A 16,231-nucleotide genomic window follows, 5' to 3' on the forward strand; every position below is an offset into this window, starting at 1 on the left:
ACTGACCTGGATGGCTCTGGATTGATATCCTGGGTCTTGCCTTCAGCCAGCGTGCCTGGGGAGCTGCCTCATGGGAAGCTCTTTGATCTGAGAAATTGGCTGATAAGAGAGCCAGTCACTCAAGGGGGAGGCACTTGGATTCTGCTCTGGGCAGCCTGCTTTGGGTGAGGTCAGTGAGGGTGTAGAGAGCTGAGCCTTTTTTGTGGAATGCATTTCCCAGAGTGGGCTGCCTGGCTCCCTTGGTGATAGCTTGTTGCTGACAGGTGAAATTGTGGCTCTGGTTGAAAGCGTTTTCTACTGGCTGACTTGGTTTGTGTCTTTAAGCTTGCTTAAGCTTTTAATTAGCCAGTTATGTTTTGATGTCTGAGTTATTCCTGGACTGCTGGGTTTGTTTGTTTGTTTTTCATTTTCATGCGATAGTTGTTTATATTGATTTTTTTAAATGAACCTTAACGTTACCATGTGTGCATTTCATCACCTGCTGCTGTTCTACAGCAGAGAAGGTGACTAAATGCCTGTATTTTCCGGATGAGTCAAGAAAGGGGATTCCCCAGTGGGAAGCTCTCGGGTGTTCTTGGTGTGGGATACTGGGAATTCTCAGGCTCCATCAACAGGCATGTAAAAGTCGCTGCAATAGGTCCAATTCAAGTAAACAGTTGTGGTAGCAGGAACCGGTACAACGAGTCCTGCTAGAACAATGGGTCTCCCCCCTTCTCCTACCCCTGGGCACCCGGGTGCCCCCCAAACAGCTCTGGGAAAACCTCAGAACAGTACCCAAGGGGCAGGGAATAGCATTTGTTCTAGTAAGCAGAAATGCTTGTGCTGACGAGCAGACATAATAGTGAGATGTTGAATTCAAGTTCAGCATTTGTTCCAGTTGTAGTCCCATGTGTGAGGGGCTGTTGAGAATGACTTCTAGAAAAGTGTCTCATCTCGGATCTCTTCACCTGTGGGTCAGACTAAGGAGACATGATCACTGTGCACCCCATTCTGCAAGTCTCACTTGCACATTGCTGTATGCACCAAAGAAGGGACAGGAATGTGCATTACCTGTTTGGTTTTCCCACCCCAGCAACCCCCCAAACCCCTAATCAGGAAGCTGTCACCTGCACAAGCACAACAGCTATTGAACTGTGGTTTAAGTTAGTAAATTGGCATTATGCGAATAAAACCATAAAGGAGAAAATAACATATAAAGGCCTTGAAATATATATAAAAGGGCAGCAGTTGGCTACATACATATATATATATATACATATATATATACATATTCGCATAATGCCTAATAAAGGTTTGATAAGTTGTAAGTTGTAGTAAATTGGATGGAAGCTGGTATGAGGCATTAAACAGCAGTATTTCTCAAACCCTTACAGGATAGATATTCATAGTGGCTAATGTCATGCCTACACAGTTTCAAACACCAGCAACGGGAACGCACTGGAGCCAGAGTGAATCTGTACAAAGCCTTATTCTCAACATGCACATTTGAGGCAGGCTTAGTTTGGTGCGAAATTTTGGCATTTGAAAAACTGCAAAATTCTCCCTTGAGTGTAGTTGCTTATTATAACCTCTTTGGGCAGAGAGAGCTGGCAGGCAACGTGTTCTTTAGTGCTGCATTGTGGGTTCAGCCCTCTACTGTGGAGTCTAATCCTTTCTTTAAATACCCATTTTGCGCCATTTAAGAATCTGAAATGCAGCCAATTAAAAGCCGAGAGAAGTATTCTGCTCTGGGATGACGGTATCCTGTTCAATGTTACGTGTTTATCTTAACACATGTATGTCCTTCCAGGTGAAGAACATAAATCCGGAGCCAGCAATACCTACCCCTGTAGCTGACTATACAGATCGAGCTGCCAGTTCTGTGGGTTACTCGGTTTCTGAAGTTCCTGTACAACAGATCTATAATGACAATAGCTACAGAGCTACTCCGTAAGTATAAATGTTCCTGTTTCCCCCCCCCCTTCTAATTGAATGGACACAATGCAATAGAAAGACCACACAGGATCAATATTAAGCAATTCAAAGCAGGTTGTGATATCATTTTTCTTCTCCTCCCCCCTCCTTTCAGAACATTAATCAGTTACTAAGATTCCTGTTGCCAAAACTGTAACACTGACCTGCAGTTGAAATGGGTGGGGGGCAGTAATAGCGGCAGATTTAGGGGAGTGCGACTGGTTCACCTGCAATGGGTGCTGAATTTTGGCATTACACAGGGTCCCACTGAAATTTGAAAGCCCAAATTCTGACACTGGCGGTGATCCCAGGATCTGAATTACACCTTTGTTTGGATCATGGGTTAGTTTAGGTGAACAGCTGACAGATAGGTTAACTAGCTAGGTTGAGGATGGGGTGGAGGGTTAATTCTCCAGAAGAGGGAATAAAGAAATGTATCACTGCTGCTCTGTTGTCTTTAAATGTAATGGTTTTATGGTTATTGTATGTGTTAGGTGGTTGTTTTAAGCTTTTCTTATATGAAATGCTCCAGACTAGAGGGGATAGGAAAACCTCAATAAATAAATAACACTTGGATCTGACCTGTCCTGAGAGTTAAGAGACTAGGGTGTTTGAAAAAAAGAAAAAAGCATACTGTTGATCTTCATCTCGTAGCTACTTATCACTTTGTCATATACAGGATTTATTTGTTACAGTGTTCATCCGGGATGTGCATAGCTTTGTTTTTTTCTTTTCAATATTCTGCATTAAAAGCAAGGCTGATGCCTGAGTGGGTATACTTTTCATGGTATGCAGACCTAACAATAAAAGTGCAAATATTGTATAAAATGTAGAATGTGCACAACCTGAGAGAACAAACACAGGCCCCGTGTTTCATGGTTTCAAGAGCATAGTTTCATGGTTACACTGCTGTTTACTTTTCATGTGTGTCCTCCACTGTTTAATAAGTATTTGGATAAGGATAACCAATCCGCATTTTGATAACCTAGGAAGTAAACATACACTTACAGTCCTCTGGAAGTAAGTCTTGCTGAGTTCTGTGAGACTTGTTGTCAGATAAGGGCATAGGATTACAGACTTAGTCCCTTGGGTGTATTGTTCTTTCACTGTTGCACCCTGCATTTCATAGCATTTTGTAAGGGAATTTATGATGAAAACAATAACATAAAGCCAACACCTAGAAACATGAAAGCAGCACTAAGAATCCTAACTCTAGGGATTTTTAAAGAATGAGCAGTACTATCCTATCTTCCTTCATGCATCTTGTAAATACTGAACAGCCTTTAAAAAAAACTTCTCCCAAGTTCTTGGGTGTGTGGAAATTTTTAAAAAGCTTTTAATCAAGAGCCAATATCAACTTAGGGGTGTGTTGGGAGAACTTTAAGCATAGTGATTTGAAAGAATCATGTTATCCTCTGGGCTTGTAGAGGTTGCTTGAAGAGATTGCTCTTCTTGTAATATTCTCTGGCTCCATTGTTTAAAAAACTGACTTGCCTTCTATTACAGTGGTACCTCAGGTTACATACGCTTCAGGTTACAGACTCTGATAACCCAGAAATAGTGCTTCAGGTTAAGAACTTTGGTTCAGGATGAGAACAGAAATCATGCTCTGGTGGCTCGATGGCAGCAGGAGGCCCCATTAGCTTCAGGTGGTGCTTCAGGTTAAGAACAATTTCAGGTTAAGAACAGACTTCCGGAATGAATTAAGTACTTAACCCGAGGTACCACTGTATTGGCTTCCATTGCCCACTTGCTCATCAAGCATTCCTTACATCAGGTAGTATGTCCTCCTGATGTTTTGGACTAGAACTCCCATCAACCCTAGCAAGCATGGCCAATGGCCAGGAATTAATGGGAAGTGCAGTCTATAACATCTGGAGCGCATCATATCGTCTGCCACTGCCTTAGGTGATGTATTGGTGGTTTATCATTACTTTGCCCCCATGTATCACCTTTTAATTGGGTTCAGGAGGAACTGGTGATCAGAAAGTATGTCGTTCATCCAGCTTGCCTTTGTACCTTAAGAACTATGTTTTGTCTGGAAGATAGCCATAGCTGAACTTGTTAGTTATTCTGTTTATGAATGAACATAATGGAGTAAGGACAGTCCTTGCATACATATTACATGAAATAGCACTGTAATGAATGGTTGTCAAAGGTTGATGGCCATGTTTTGAGAGGTGCAGCAACACCATCTTGCTTGCAAATTTAGTTCACAAGTGACGATTTCATAATGTTCTCAGTCTCTATATTGAATGAAATAAAAACATGGTATTCATTGGGCGGGGGCAGGCGGGGCAGCTTGTCACATTAATAGCATTCAGAAGTTTCACAACCATGTCTTAACCTAGAATGTGTAAGTCCCTCGGTCATCTGGGGTCTAATTGCAGAAAATAAATTGACGGGAGGGGGGGAGCTAATATTTCTATCACCATGCATTGGAAAGTGTTCTACCAGCCCAATCAAGTTTCTCTGTAGCTTAGAGTTAGGCAGGGATCACCCTTGAGCAGATGGAAGAAGATGTGTTCCCCACCACCTTCAAGCTAGAAAGGAAGGCTATGTTGCTAAAACACTCATCATGGCATGGCAGGCAAACAGCTAGAGAGGAAGGTTTGGGGCATCTGTTTGACTGGTGCTCAAGCCACCTCAACTAGTCCCTGCCAAAACAAACTCCTGTTCTCTTACCCCAGTTCCCCCAAAATAGAGCTGGAAATTGTGCCTGACCTCATGGAGGCACAGCATAAGGTCAATTACTACAGTTGCAACTCTATGCCTGTTAATCTAGGAGGAAGACCCGATGAATGTAACGAGACTGACTTTCAAATAAATATACCCAGGACTACACTGAAAGCAAAAGGCAGGGTCCTGGAAACCACACCATTTTGGCTCTCAGGGCCAGCCAAAATGTTCCTGACCCAAGATGTGCCACTCTTGTTTTCTCACTTAAAGACTAAGTTAAATGTAAACCACCTTCAATAATGGCTAAACACAAGTCTCAGGGTGGTTTACATAATTAAAATAAGTTTTGTTATGAATATTGGTCTGACCCTTCCCAAAACTGCCCCCAACTATGACTATAGCAGGGAGGGTCAGAACCATATTCACAGTAAAATTTTAATTATGTGAGCCATGTTGAGAGGGGCTTTCAATATAAAAAAAGACATGACAAAACACAGAAGATGATGAGGGAAACTAAGGCAGGATGTATATCTGGTAGTTTCACTTGCACATACTGAGGTTTGCTTACAGAAGGATTTGAGGACTGTTGTGTGTGTGCCAAAGAAAACAATAATTAATATCATTTTGTCTTAGATTCTTGAAGTCAACCATTTTCTGTAAATGACAGGGAAATTAAATGTGTACAACTTGCAAAAGGTTGGGATACTTAAAGTTAAAGAACAGTCAAGCAAATGCGTCCAACATTTTATTTCATCAAGTTCAATGCGTAGGTCCCTTTGTTCATATTTTAATCATTAGTTTACTAAAGCTGAACAGTAACTCTGAGCCCTTAGAATTACAGGCGTTACTCTGATTAACATTTCTAGAGAAGGGTACCAGCTTATGCTGCAGAGCAGAAAGTATCTGGCATGACTTCGCTGACTTTGTTACCTGTTGCATTAGTCTACCTGACTTCGTACAACAGCTCTTAGACAATAGTGTCATTTTGTGTGATGAGGAAAATAATCTTAACATTGGGAAGCCTAGCATTGACAACCAGCAGTCTTTATTTTGTCTTTCTTAATATCTGCTCAGTGGAAATGAATTGTTTTTGTTTTGTAACAGGATACCTGAAGTGAATTTAACAAAGAGCCCAATGCCACCTCAGTATGCCAACACTAGCAGTTACAATGGGTCAGCTAAGGAGCCAGCACAAAAAGGAAGAGCAGGAAGAGCAAAGAGAACCTACACTGACAACTATGATGCAGATTACACCACTGGAGGAGAGTCTTGTGATGAACTGGAGGAGGACTGGGACAGGTATGGACAATTCCATAAAACTTGGGCATTGGTACCATATTAATGGCAGCCTGGTTGTAGAGCATCAGTACAGAGAACCCCATTTATTCTAACTCAAGTTGCTGTAGGTTACCACGAGGGTTTAACAGGTTGTGTATGTTATGAAGGACACTGGGATACAGTCTTGTACCAACACACTCTCTCTAGGTTTCCACTAGCATAAATGGAAACTGGATATGAAATTCAGAAGTTGATGTCACCTACTTGTTAGTGAAAAGCTAGTATTTCAGCAGGGAAAATAGAAGTGCAGTGCCTTTCCTACTACTTTCCTACTTTCCTTTCCTACTACTGATGGAAGCATCACTGTCTGTGTTTAAATACAAGTATTTTACTTGAATGTGATGGATTGAAAAATCAGTTGCTGTAGCTTCTGTGTATTACCTACCGTATTTTTCGCTCTATTGGACGCACCGGACCACAGGACGCACCTAGTTTTTAGAGGGGGAAATCAAGGAAAAAAATATTATCCCCCCCCCAGCCCCAAAGAGCAACGGACAGGCTGCACGCAGCCTGTCCACTTCTCCCAGAGCTCCTCGGGGCTGCGGGGGAAGCCCGGGTCCCCCCCCCAGCCCCAAAGAGCAAAGAAGCCAAGACAGCGCGCGGGATCCATAGCCGCGCAACTTCTCCAGCCAGGAGCTAAACCTCTCCAGTGCAGCTAAAGAAGAAGACAAGGCAGCAAGCGCGATCCATCCCTGCCTTGGCTTCTTCTTTAGCCTTGCGCAGCATCTTTAGTCTTGCGCAATGGGATGGATTGCGCCCGCTGTCCACCGGGGCTGGACTAGATGACTCCTGGGGTTCCCTTCCAACCCTGCAATGACCTCGGAAGGTGTTTGGGGTCTCCACCACTGGAGGCTTTTAAGCAGCGGTTGGGGGACCATCTGCCTGGCGTTCTTTAGCTGTGATTCCTACATTGTGAGGGGGCTGGGCTAGATGACCCTTGGGTGGCCCTCCCAACTCTATACAGTCCTACAGTTCTGCGGCAGGAGATCCACAGCCACTTCACACAATGCTCACTCCCAATTTTCATCTAAGAGACATGTGGCTTCAGTGTCTAGGTAGGTACCCCCCTACCTGCCACACTTCCCCCACCCCACTTAAGCTGAGGGAATTCCTGCCCAGAGAAGCTCCCAGCAATCACGGAGGAGGAATCCGCTGCAGCCGTGAGCAGCGGAGGATCCATGGTCCCCTTCCTTCTCTCCTCCGTAGTTGCTTTGAAGGAGGAAAGTGGGAGAGGAGCTGCTTACACGAGTGTAAGCTGCTCCCCTCCCACTTTGCTGCTTCAAAGGGAGCCCAGGACGAGGGAATCTGCTGCAGCCTCGAGCAGCGAAGAGGATCCATGGGTCCCCTCCTTCCCTCCTCCGTGGTTGCTTTGAAGCAGGAAAGTGGGAGAGGAGCTGCTTACACGAGTGTAAACTGCCCCCCTCCCACTTTCCTTCAAAGCAATTACGGAGGAGGAATCCGCTGCAGCCTCGAGCAGCGGAGGATCCATGGTCCTCTTCCTTCCCTCCTCCGTAGTTGCTTTGAAGGAGGAAAGTGGGAGAGGAGCTGCTTACACGAGTGTAAGCTGCTCCCCTCCCACTTTCCTGCTTCAAAGCAATCACGGAGGGGGGAATCTGCTGAAGCCTCCAGCAGAGGAGGATCCATGGTCCTCTTCCTTCTCTCCTCCGTAGTTGCTTTGAAGGAGGAAAGTGGGAGAGGAGCTGCTTACACGAGTGTAAGCTGCTCCCCTCCCACTTTGCTGCTTCAAAGGGAGCCCGGGAGGAGAGAATCTGCTGCAGCCTCGAGCAGCGAAGAGGATCCATGGGTCCCCTCCTTCCCTCCTCCGTGGTTGCTTTGAAGCAGGAAAGTGGGAGAGGAGCTGCTTACACGAGTGTAAACTGCCCCCCTCCCGCTTTCCTGCTTCAAAGCAATTACGGAGGAGGAATCCACTGCAGCCTCGAGCAGCGGAGGATCCATGGTCCTCTTCCTTCCCTCCTCCGTAGTTGCTTTGAAGGAGGAAAGTGGGAGAGGAGCTGCTTACACGAGTGTAAGCTGCTCCCCTCCCACATTGCCGCTTCAAAGGGAGCCCGGGAGGAGGGAATCTGCTGCAGCTTCCCCCACCTCCCGCAGAAGCCGAACGCTCTTTAAAGGGGCTGTGCGGCTTCTCCTGGCTTTTCTGGGAGGTGGGGGGATTCCCCCACCTCGTAGAAAAGCCCGCAGGAGCCGCGCAGCCTTTAAAAAGGGTGCCGCTCTTGGGGGCTTTTCCCCCAGGAGGGAGAAGGGACTGCTGCAGCCAGTCAGTCCCTTCTCCCTCCTGGAGAAAAGCCCGCAAGAGCGCACGAAGCTTGTGTGCGGCTCTTGAGGGCTTTTCCCGCCTGCCTCCCCCCTGCATTCGCTCCATAGGACGCACACACATTTTCCCTTGCTTTTTAGGAGGGAAAAAGTGCGTCCTATGGTGCGAAAAATACGGTACCTATTAAGGTGTCAATCTTGTATGTTAGGGCAGAGCAGGAAAATGAAGGGAGGTGCGGGCAGATGTCATATTTTTGAACATTATTAGCCTCTGAAAACTGTCTGCTGAAACTGACTCATCCTGAGCTGCTGCTTGTATGCATACTTGGAAGGTCTCTGTTTTTAGAACCTGGTCACAAGAATGTAAGATTTCAGAAATGGCTCTTCCTGTGTTTCAGTGAGATGATTCAGTTGGTTAAAAGTTCTTGGATCACTGCTTAAATAGGTAAAAACTGACCAGCAATTAAATAGATATACCTCACTCTAATCAGATAGTAACATAGTTTGTGAAATTCTTGATTTGTCCCTTAACAGACCTTTTTGTAAGTAAAACTTATAGTAACCAATTTTCAAAATAAAGAGGTATAAATGAAATGCACTCCAGCTACCCTTTATGTAACCTGAGTTAGAAACTCAAGTGTGTTATGCGTAACTATGGCAACTCATGCAGTCAGCCAAGATAATGAAGTATGAAGGAAAGCTTGCATTGCTTGTTAAGTAAACAGTGACCTTTCCATGCATGTGCCCAATCAATGTGCAAAAAACATAGTATGTGGAATGCATATTTTGTGTGTGTGTGTGTGTGTGTGAGAGAGAGAGAGAGAGAGAGAGAGAGAGAGAGATATTTCCTTGGATAACCATATGTACATGGAAGGAAGATGGAGCCCAAAATAGTGATAATAATTTCTAGAAACTGAAGTCTTGCTGAAGGAAAGTTGCAAATGGTCTACCATCATGACTTTAAATGGGATTGTTATTCAGTATAAAAATGATAACAATATGCATACCATAAGCACGTTGGTACGTTGCCTGTCTGGTTCTTTCATTTCATGACTGCAAAAAATAGGAAGTGTTCAGTGAAATACCTGTGTAGTCCATTTGATCAAATCAGGTTATATAGCATGTCAATGTTCATTTCAAAAATATGCTGTGATATTGTTTGTTAAGTTACATTTTTAACACAAGTGTTGCAATATTCTGCAGAAACCGTTGACATGAAGTAACTTTCTGGGACTGAGAATTCTCCTTGGGAAAACAAACATTTCAATTTATTAACATGTTTCTTTTGCACAGGCTAATGTTTAGTGCAGTGAAAACTTTACTCTTTAAAGGTGTGGAAATGTACTTCTTTATTATTGCGTTGGTTCATCTTTCTACAAGGCTCCTATAGGCTTTTGCTAGTTCTAGTAAAGAATGCAGATCTAAATTCTACATTTTCATGCTTTGACCAAAGCACAAAACTGAAAGATTAATTTGCATCATAGGTATCCTTTCCCTATAAACAAATGCTAAATCAGCAAGTCTCTCTGCAACTGCCCACTCCATTTCTTCAAACAATGTCATTTAAATCACTCTTCATCCAGGGAATATCCACCTGTATCATCCGATCAACAAAGGCAAGGATACAAGCGAGATTTTGATGCAGGTCTACAAGAATACAAGCGGTTGCAAGCAGAGCTTGACGAAATCAGCAGAGAAATTTCTCGTCTTGATAAAGAATTGGATGACTACCCTGAAGACAGTGAAGAATATAGGGTAATTTCATTCATTGAAATATATTACGATATGAGAGTATTGCTTTAGTGGTACATACACCATTTGCCTCTTGAGAGAATTTTGGACATTAGAATTATGTCTGCCATCTGTACATGTGCTGTAATATGCACTAAATTCGCTTGCATCCCATCTCCCAGAACTACAGTCTAGCTAAGGCTGTGGAGGGTGGGATAGCCCTCCAGATGTTGTCAGATTCCAACTCCCATCAACTCCACCCAGCATGGATGATGGGCATTGCATTGGACATCATATTTCTCATGCAGAAGGACCCGGGTTCCATCCTTGGCATCTCCACTTAAAACATTCTTAAGCAATAGGTCAGGGAAGGAGCTCTAACTTGAAGAGTCACTGGAAAGAGCAAAAGATTGGTGAAGTGACTCAGTGGTGTTTTGGTGAAGGCAAATTTGTATTTTTATGTCTCTTTGATTTTTTGAAATGTGGCTTTAGATGTTGAATGCCATATTAGTAGCCAATGGACAACTATTATTAGTCCCAGATGCTTTCCCCTAAAAAAATCACAAGCTATTAAAGTCTGTGATACTGTAATTAAAAAGGAACCAGGAAAGAAACACCTAAACTCCTAATAATCAGTGCAGTGTTTGTTGAAACCAACTCTAATCGTAGGCTTCCCTTAGGATGGTAGCTGGAAGTAGTTTTAACTTTCCGAAGAAAGGATGTTGCTCTTTGACCTGAACAGACAGATATATAATTTACTGTAATGTAGAAAGCAGTCCTTAATACTAATACTGACTGGGACTCAAATGCCTCTAGCTTTAGAGGAAGTAACATGCTTGATAAAGGAGCTTTCTAACCTACTTCATCCAACAAGAATCCCAAGTGTTGTGGGGAGTTAGCAACGTGGAAAGTATTTAATGTTGGTGACCTCTGAGGAAGACTTTTGGGGCTGACTGCACAATGTTTGCTGCTTCCTTTTTCTTTCTGAAGGATCTGAGTCAGCTTTTGAGTGAATACACTGATGAAATAATGGGATATTTTTCTCTGTCTCCTTTCCTGCTGTTTGTTGCTCAATCCCCTTTTCTAGCCTCTTTAGCACTGCTTAAAGATAGAGACTCTGGCCCTTGTCAGCGGTCAATCAGTCTAGACTCCTACAGTGGCTATCTCTGATCCCCCCCCCCATAACTAGCTTCCTGGAAACCACTCCTTATTTAGGCTGAGTTAAACCATTACTCCATCCACCCCAATGTTGTCATCTTTGATTGGTGGTGGCTTATGGGGGTTATAGGAGTCGAGGAAGCTGCATTAAAAGGAGTTGGACCATTTGTCTATCTATTTGAGTATTGCCATTCCTGGGCTTCAGACATGAGTCTTTGCAAGCTTTAGTTGGAGAAGTTGGGGACTGAACCTGGGACATTCTGCATGCAAAGCCTGTGGGTTATCACTGAACCATACCTCTCCTTCCCCACTCCCAAATAGTGTGTGGTCTCCAGTCCATATTTGTGAAGGATCGGGGTAGATGAGAATTCCTCAAACAGATACCTATACTTGCAGGCTTTCCATAGGCAACTGTTTGAGAAAAGAATGGTGGCCAAGATGGGCCTTTGGCCTGATCCATCCGGGCTCTCCTTACGTTCCTGCAGCTGTTCTTGTCACCAATATATATATTGGTTTAATAGTTAAATATTCATACATGCATCATAATGAAGCCTGCCTCCATTCTGCTTTTGATTTTTGCTAATGTTTGTGATATCTAATTTGAGTTATTTTTACTTGTAGTCTGCTGCTGAAGAATACAACCGACTGAAGGATATAAAGGCAGTAAGTAGTTTACTTAAGTAATCTCTGCGTAAACCAAGATACCTCCTGTTGCAGCAGGCTGTGTAACCCACTTTGAAAGAAGTACAGCTGGATTGTCTATTTTTGTAGACTTTTTGAGTGGCTGCTTCCTGAAATCTGTTGCAATTGTTTTTGTCTTCTAAAAAGCTTGTGGTGTTTATTCAAAAACACTAGTCACTGTAGTTTCCCACAGTTGTTGATTTTTGTTCTTCACCAGTTTGGACCTAACTCATTGAACACATGTGCAACATGATGGGGCTAGAAGTGTCCCAGATGTGTTGCAGTAATCCTTGGCCACGGAACATGTAGACTTCAATTGTGACTTAGCTCTTGTTGAACAAGTTGCCAAGTTAACATAGCCTGGATGACTCTGGCCCAGGTGATTTCTATCTAGGAGAGGGTGCAGTTGGCACACCAGCCTCAGCTGGTGAAAGGGTTTCTGTGCCACCAGGACCACTTTAGCCTCCTGTGGAAAAGTTGGATCTATGGAGTGTCACTGAATCTACAGGTGAGGGGGCCAGGCAGCCTCTGGTGGGCAAGATGAAAACAAGTTTTCCTCTGAACACTGGAGCTATGGAAGAGAGAGGATGAATCACACCCCAGAGTTTGGCAGAAGGCTAAGATCTGTTTTGGTTTTATACTGTCCAGGTACAAGTTCATAGCCATAGCAATCCTCTGCCTCCCAGCTCCAGCTCCAGCTCTGACCTGATGGGTGTTCCAGAATTCAGACCACTTTTCAGGTTGCAGAGGCAGAGCAAGGGAAGGCTGAGGTTGGGCTTGCATCTGTCCCTGTCAAATACAGAGCCAAAGTATGTTCAATCTCTAGCTGTTTGGGGTATTTCCCTCCCTGCACCAGTATTGGACAGAATCTAATGTTGGGTGTGCACCATATGAATTCTTTCTGTAAAAGTGGCAGGCTGCTTTTCAAACTGTTGTCTTTGAACTGTTCTGTCTCTTTTAAAACAGAAGCATGGCTATTGGTCTGCCATACATGTTCCTTCCATTTGTTTTTTTCTTTCTAACAAATTTTCATTGGTTTTAAAACAAATACAATAACCATTAAACTCTTATCTAGCAGTACATCTAAGGGTGCTTGTTTTATGCATTGTCTTTAGACATTTACACATTCAAAATTCAAACTTACGAGTTCCTTCATTTTCGAACAGAAGCACATGAGGTCATATCCCTTGGGTGATTATTCTGCAAATTCATTGTTTTAAGGACTCAATAAACTATTGAGAGTTTCAGAATAGGCTCATTTGTCTCTTCTGATAGTGATCACTTTGAATGAATAAGACAGTATATTATTATAGCATTTTAAAGATGAAATCTGATTTACTTCATTTATTAATAGTTTTCATTCTGTGTTTTAGTCAGCAGATTATAAAAACCGCAAAGCCCACTGCAAGGTACTAAAGAGCAAACTGTCGCACATCAAGAGGATGGTCAGTGATTATGACAGACGAAAGTCATAACAAGAAGAAGGAAAGACAGCCTGGTTGCTTAAATATGTTAATTTTCATAAAGGTGGGACATGATCGTGTTGGACCACAGATAATGACAGGGCAATATTTTCACCAATACAACACTTGTGCCATGTTTACTATGAAGTATGAAATTGAGCACTCAGTATATGAGACCTCTTATTGTTTCGCTGAGTCAAGGAATTTCACCACTCATCACATCAGGTTCATCCGTTTTAACATGTAGTGGGCATCTTCCTGTCCTTTGTCTGCGATGGCTCATCCTCCGTTCACCTCTGTGTGTCGCGTCTTATTTTTTAAAGCAGTTGAGAAATGTCCCTCCCCCAAAAAAAATCTTGTACCCCCCCCCAAATAATCCATCCTCCCTTTCTTAAAGATTTATTGCCACATTGTATCCTTCTAAATGCCATTCATTGTGTGGTCTGGGTGCTTCTTCCAAAAGGTACGTTTCTTCATTATTTTGTTTTCGAAACATAGCAACCAATTTTCCTTGTAAATGTCAAAATATTAAGAAATGTATTTTTTAGGTGCAGCCCAGTGTTGATCATTCTGTATGGTATCATCAATGTCAATGTGAAACTAAATGTAAATATAACTATTATTTTTTAAAATAACCATTTGTATTGTAGGGAATGTTTTCATTGTACAAATGTAGCTTTGAGTAGCAATGTTTTGACTCTTAATATCTTCTGTGGATTGACTTTTGAGTTGTATCTGAGTATGTAAAAAAGGATCAACTACAGCTAGCCTGGTTCTTCTAAGCTGCCAAAGTCCGGACCACTCTACAGTAAAACAGTTTTGCCATAGCCAAAGAAGAATGGAAAACAAAGTAGAAACTGATCATTTTATAAACATGTGGGTGCTCCTTTTTGCATGTTCTGTTTAACAAAAGCACCGTCACTTAGGAATACCCAGTGAAAATCCAAATGAATTGTATACTTACTGAGATCCAGTGCTCTCTTAGGTCAGTTCTTGGCACACTCCACGCATGCTGTAGCGCTAATGCAATAGCCATCAGTTCTCCAAGATTTGTATTGCCCCCTTTCCCCAAAGCGAAACAACACTTGAAGTTGCAAACAAGCCATTGTTAACATTAACTGCACCTTGTCAGTTTAGATAACATGACAAGCTGTGGCTAAGTCTCCCAGCTCCGCTTCATACTTGTGCTGGTGACTGGCAAACTTTGCTGCATAAGTTCTCATTATGCTAAACCATGGTTTAGCTTGACACCTGAACCCAGGAAACTGGTTCCATGAGATTAAGCTACTAATCTATATTGGCATATCAAGGCTAAAGTTTAACACTTAGTTCTTGTTTTCTTTTTGAGGCATATTTCACACATTATTTTGATATATTCATGCTAGGGTAATCACTTTTTTAGTCAAACCAAAATACAACAAAAAGTGTATGCTTCCTGTTTTGTGACACTTTTGACATAATAACGGATAATACAAATTTTTGCATTGGGCAGACTTATTTACTTATTTCTTTGCTACAGTTACCATAGCTCAGTTTTAAACACGGCAGACTCACACCCTGCATGCATTTAACTTGTGTGAATACAGCTTTATGTGCCCGGCAGCCGGTCAACTGACATCACACAAATTAAATGCACACGAGGCAGAGAACTGTTAGGCTCTCAGATTTGCTTACTGGGCTTTGGAAGAATGTCACAAGGGTTCTGGAGGCCTCCTCAAAATCTTGTTGGGACTTTGTGAGATCCCAGAGCCTGCTAAGCAAGGCTTATAAGCTCTCTGCCTTACAATGGGGGACAAGGCCCACTCAGCACAACTGCTTCAGAAGAAGGGGAGGGGTGATCATGCCAAGATTGGTTCAGGGATTGTTCTGACTATATGCTGTTTTGGCTTTATAAATGTAACCCCTGAGCAACTTGCGAGTCTAATGTAGTTGCACTGTGAATAACAGCACAATATTATCCGTCTGCTAGTGGAATACAGATGCTGTCTAATCTTCATGCATTCCATGATAATTAAAAATGGCAGTTCTTTGTTCAGAAAAGGCCACAGTTGTAGTCGGCCATTCTGCAGCTCTGGCTTGCACTGCTTTTGGGGAAAGTATATTTGCCTGAAAGCACCCCCTATACATCCAAGACTCTAGATCAGGAATAGGCAAACTCGGCCCTCCAGATGTTTTGGGACTACAACTCCCACCATCCCTAGCTAACAGGACTAGTGGTCAGGGAGGATGGGAGTTGAAGTCCCAAAACGTCTGCAGGGCCGAGTTTGCCTGTGCCTGCTCTAGATAACGGACAATGTTCATAAGGATTTTAATGGACTGAATAAAGAAAAACAAATTCCTTGAATTTGGCAAAAGAATGGAAAGTGTGCTTTTAATTTGTCTTAATTGGAACATAATAACTGTGTATGTAATGGCTGATTTGTATTTTTGTTATATGGTGTCAATAAAATAATGTGCTTAATACTAATTCCCAACCTTTATTGCATGCTTCATTGCTAAGGGTTTTTTTTGGGGGGGTGGGGGTTTCATGAACTATGTATGAACTGCAAGTGGCAGCTGTGTTAATCTATTGTGGCAGAAATTAAATTAAGAACTGGTATGTGCTTCCTTAAGACTAACAGATCTATTGTAGCTTAAGCTTTCATGGAGCAAAGTATGTCATTGGATGTACATGATGAAGTGGACTATTAATCCACAAAAGCTTGTGCTACAAATAGGTGTGTTAGTCTAAAGGTGTCACGGGAGCCTTTCTTTAGAGCAACAACAGAATATCCTATTGTGTTAAGAACCTAGGGTCATGCCTTATGGGAGCAGAGCATGGATTTAAGCAAAGGGCCATTGCACTTCATCTCTGCCTGGCAACTAGTGCACACCATTCCCAAAGGGATAGTTCAACTGGTGGTTTTTAATGGTTGAGAGGGGCAAGCTCATACACAGCATTTAACAGGACATGGCTG

General features: G+C 42.8%; 1 protein-coding gene across 2 annotated transcripts in view; it reads left to right on the top strand.

Moving 5' to 3' along the window:
* OCLN (occludin) overlaps positions 1-14,470 on the top strand; it is a 30,308-nt gene extending 15,838 nt beyond the window's left edge. For both annotated transcript variants that reach the window (XM_081930169.1, XM_081930170.1), the window contains exons 5-9: positions 1,790-1,929; positions 5,737-5,931; positions 9,825-9,996; positions 11,752-11,793; positions 13,185-14,470. In XM_081930169.1, coding sequence (XP_081786295.1) covers positions 1,790-1,929; positions 5,737-5,931; positions 9,825-9,996; positions 11,752-11,793; positions 13,185-13,286 — 651 coding nt within the window. In that variant the 3' untranslated portion in view covers positions 13,287-14,470. The remainder of the gene's footprint in view (positions 1-1,789; positions 1,930-5,736; positions 5,932-9,824; positions 9,997-11,751; positions 11,794-13,184) is intronic.
* The last annotated feature ends 1,761 nt before the right edge of the window (positions 14,471-16,231 follow it).

Source organism: Podarcis melisellensis (assembly GCF_964234715.1).
Source record: "Podarcis melisellensis genome assembly, chromosome: 11".
Taxonomy (NCBI): domain Eukaryota; kingdom Metazoa; phylum Chordata; class Lepidosauria; order Squamata; family Lacertidae; genus Podarcis; species Podarcis melisellensis.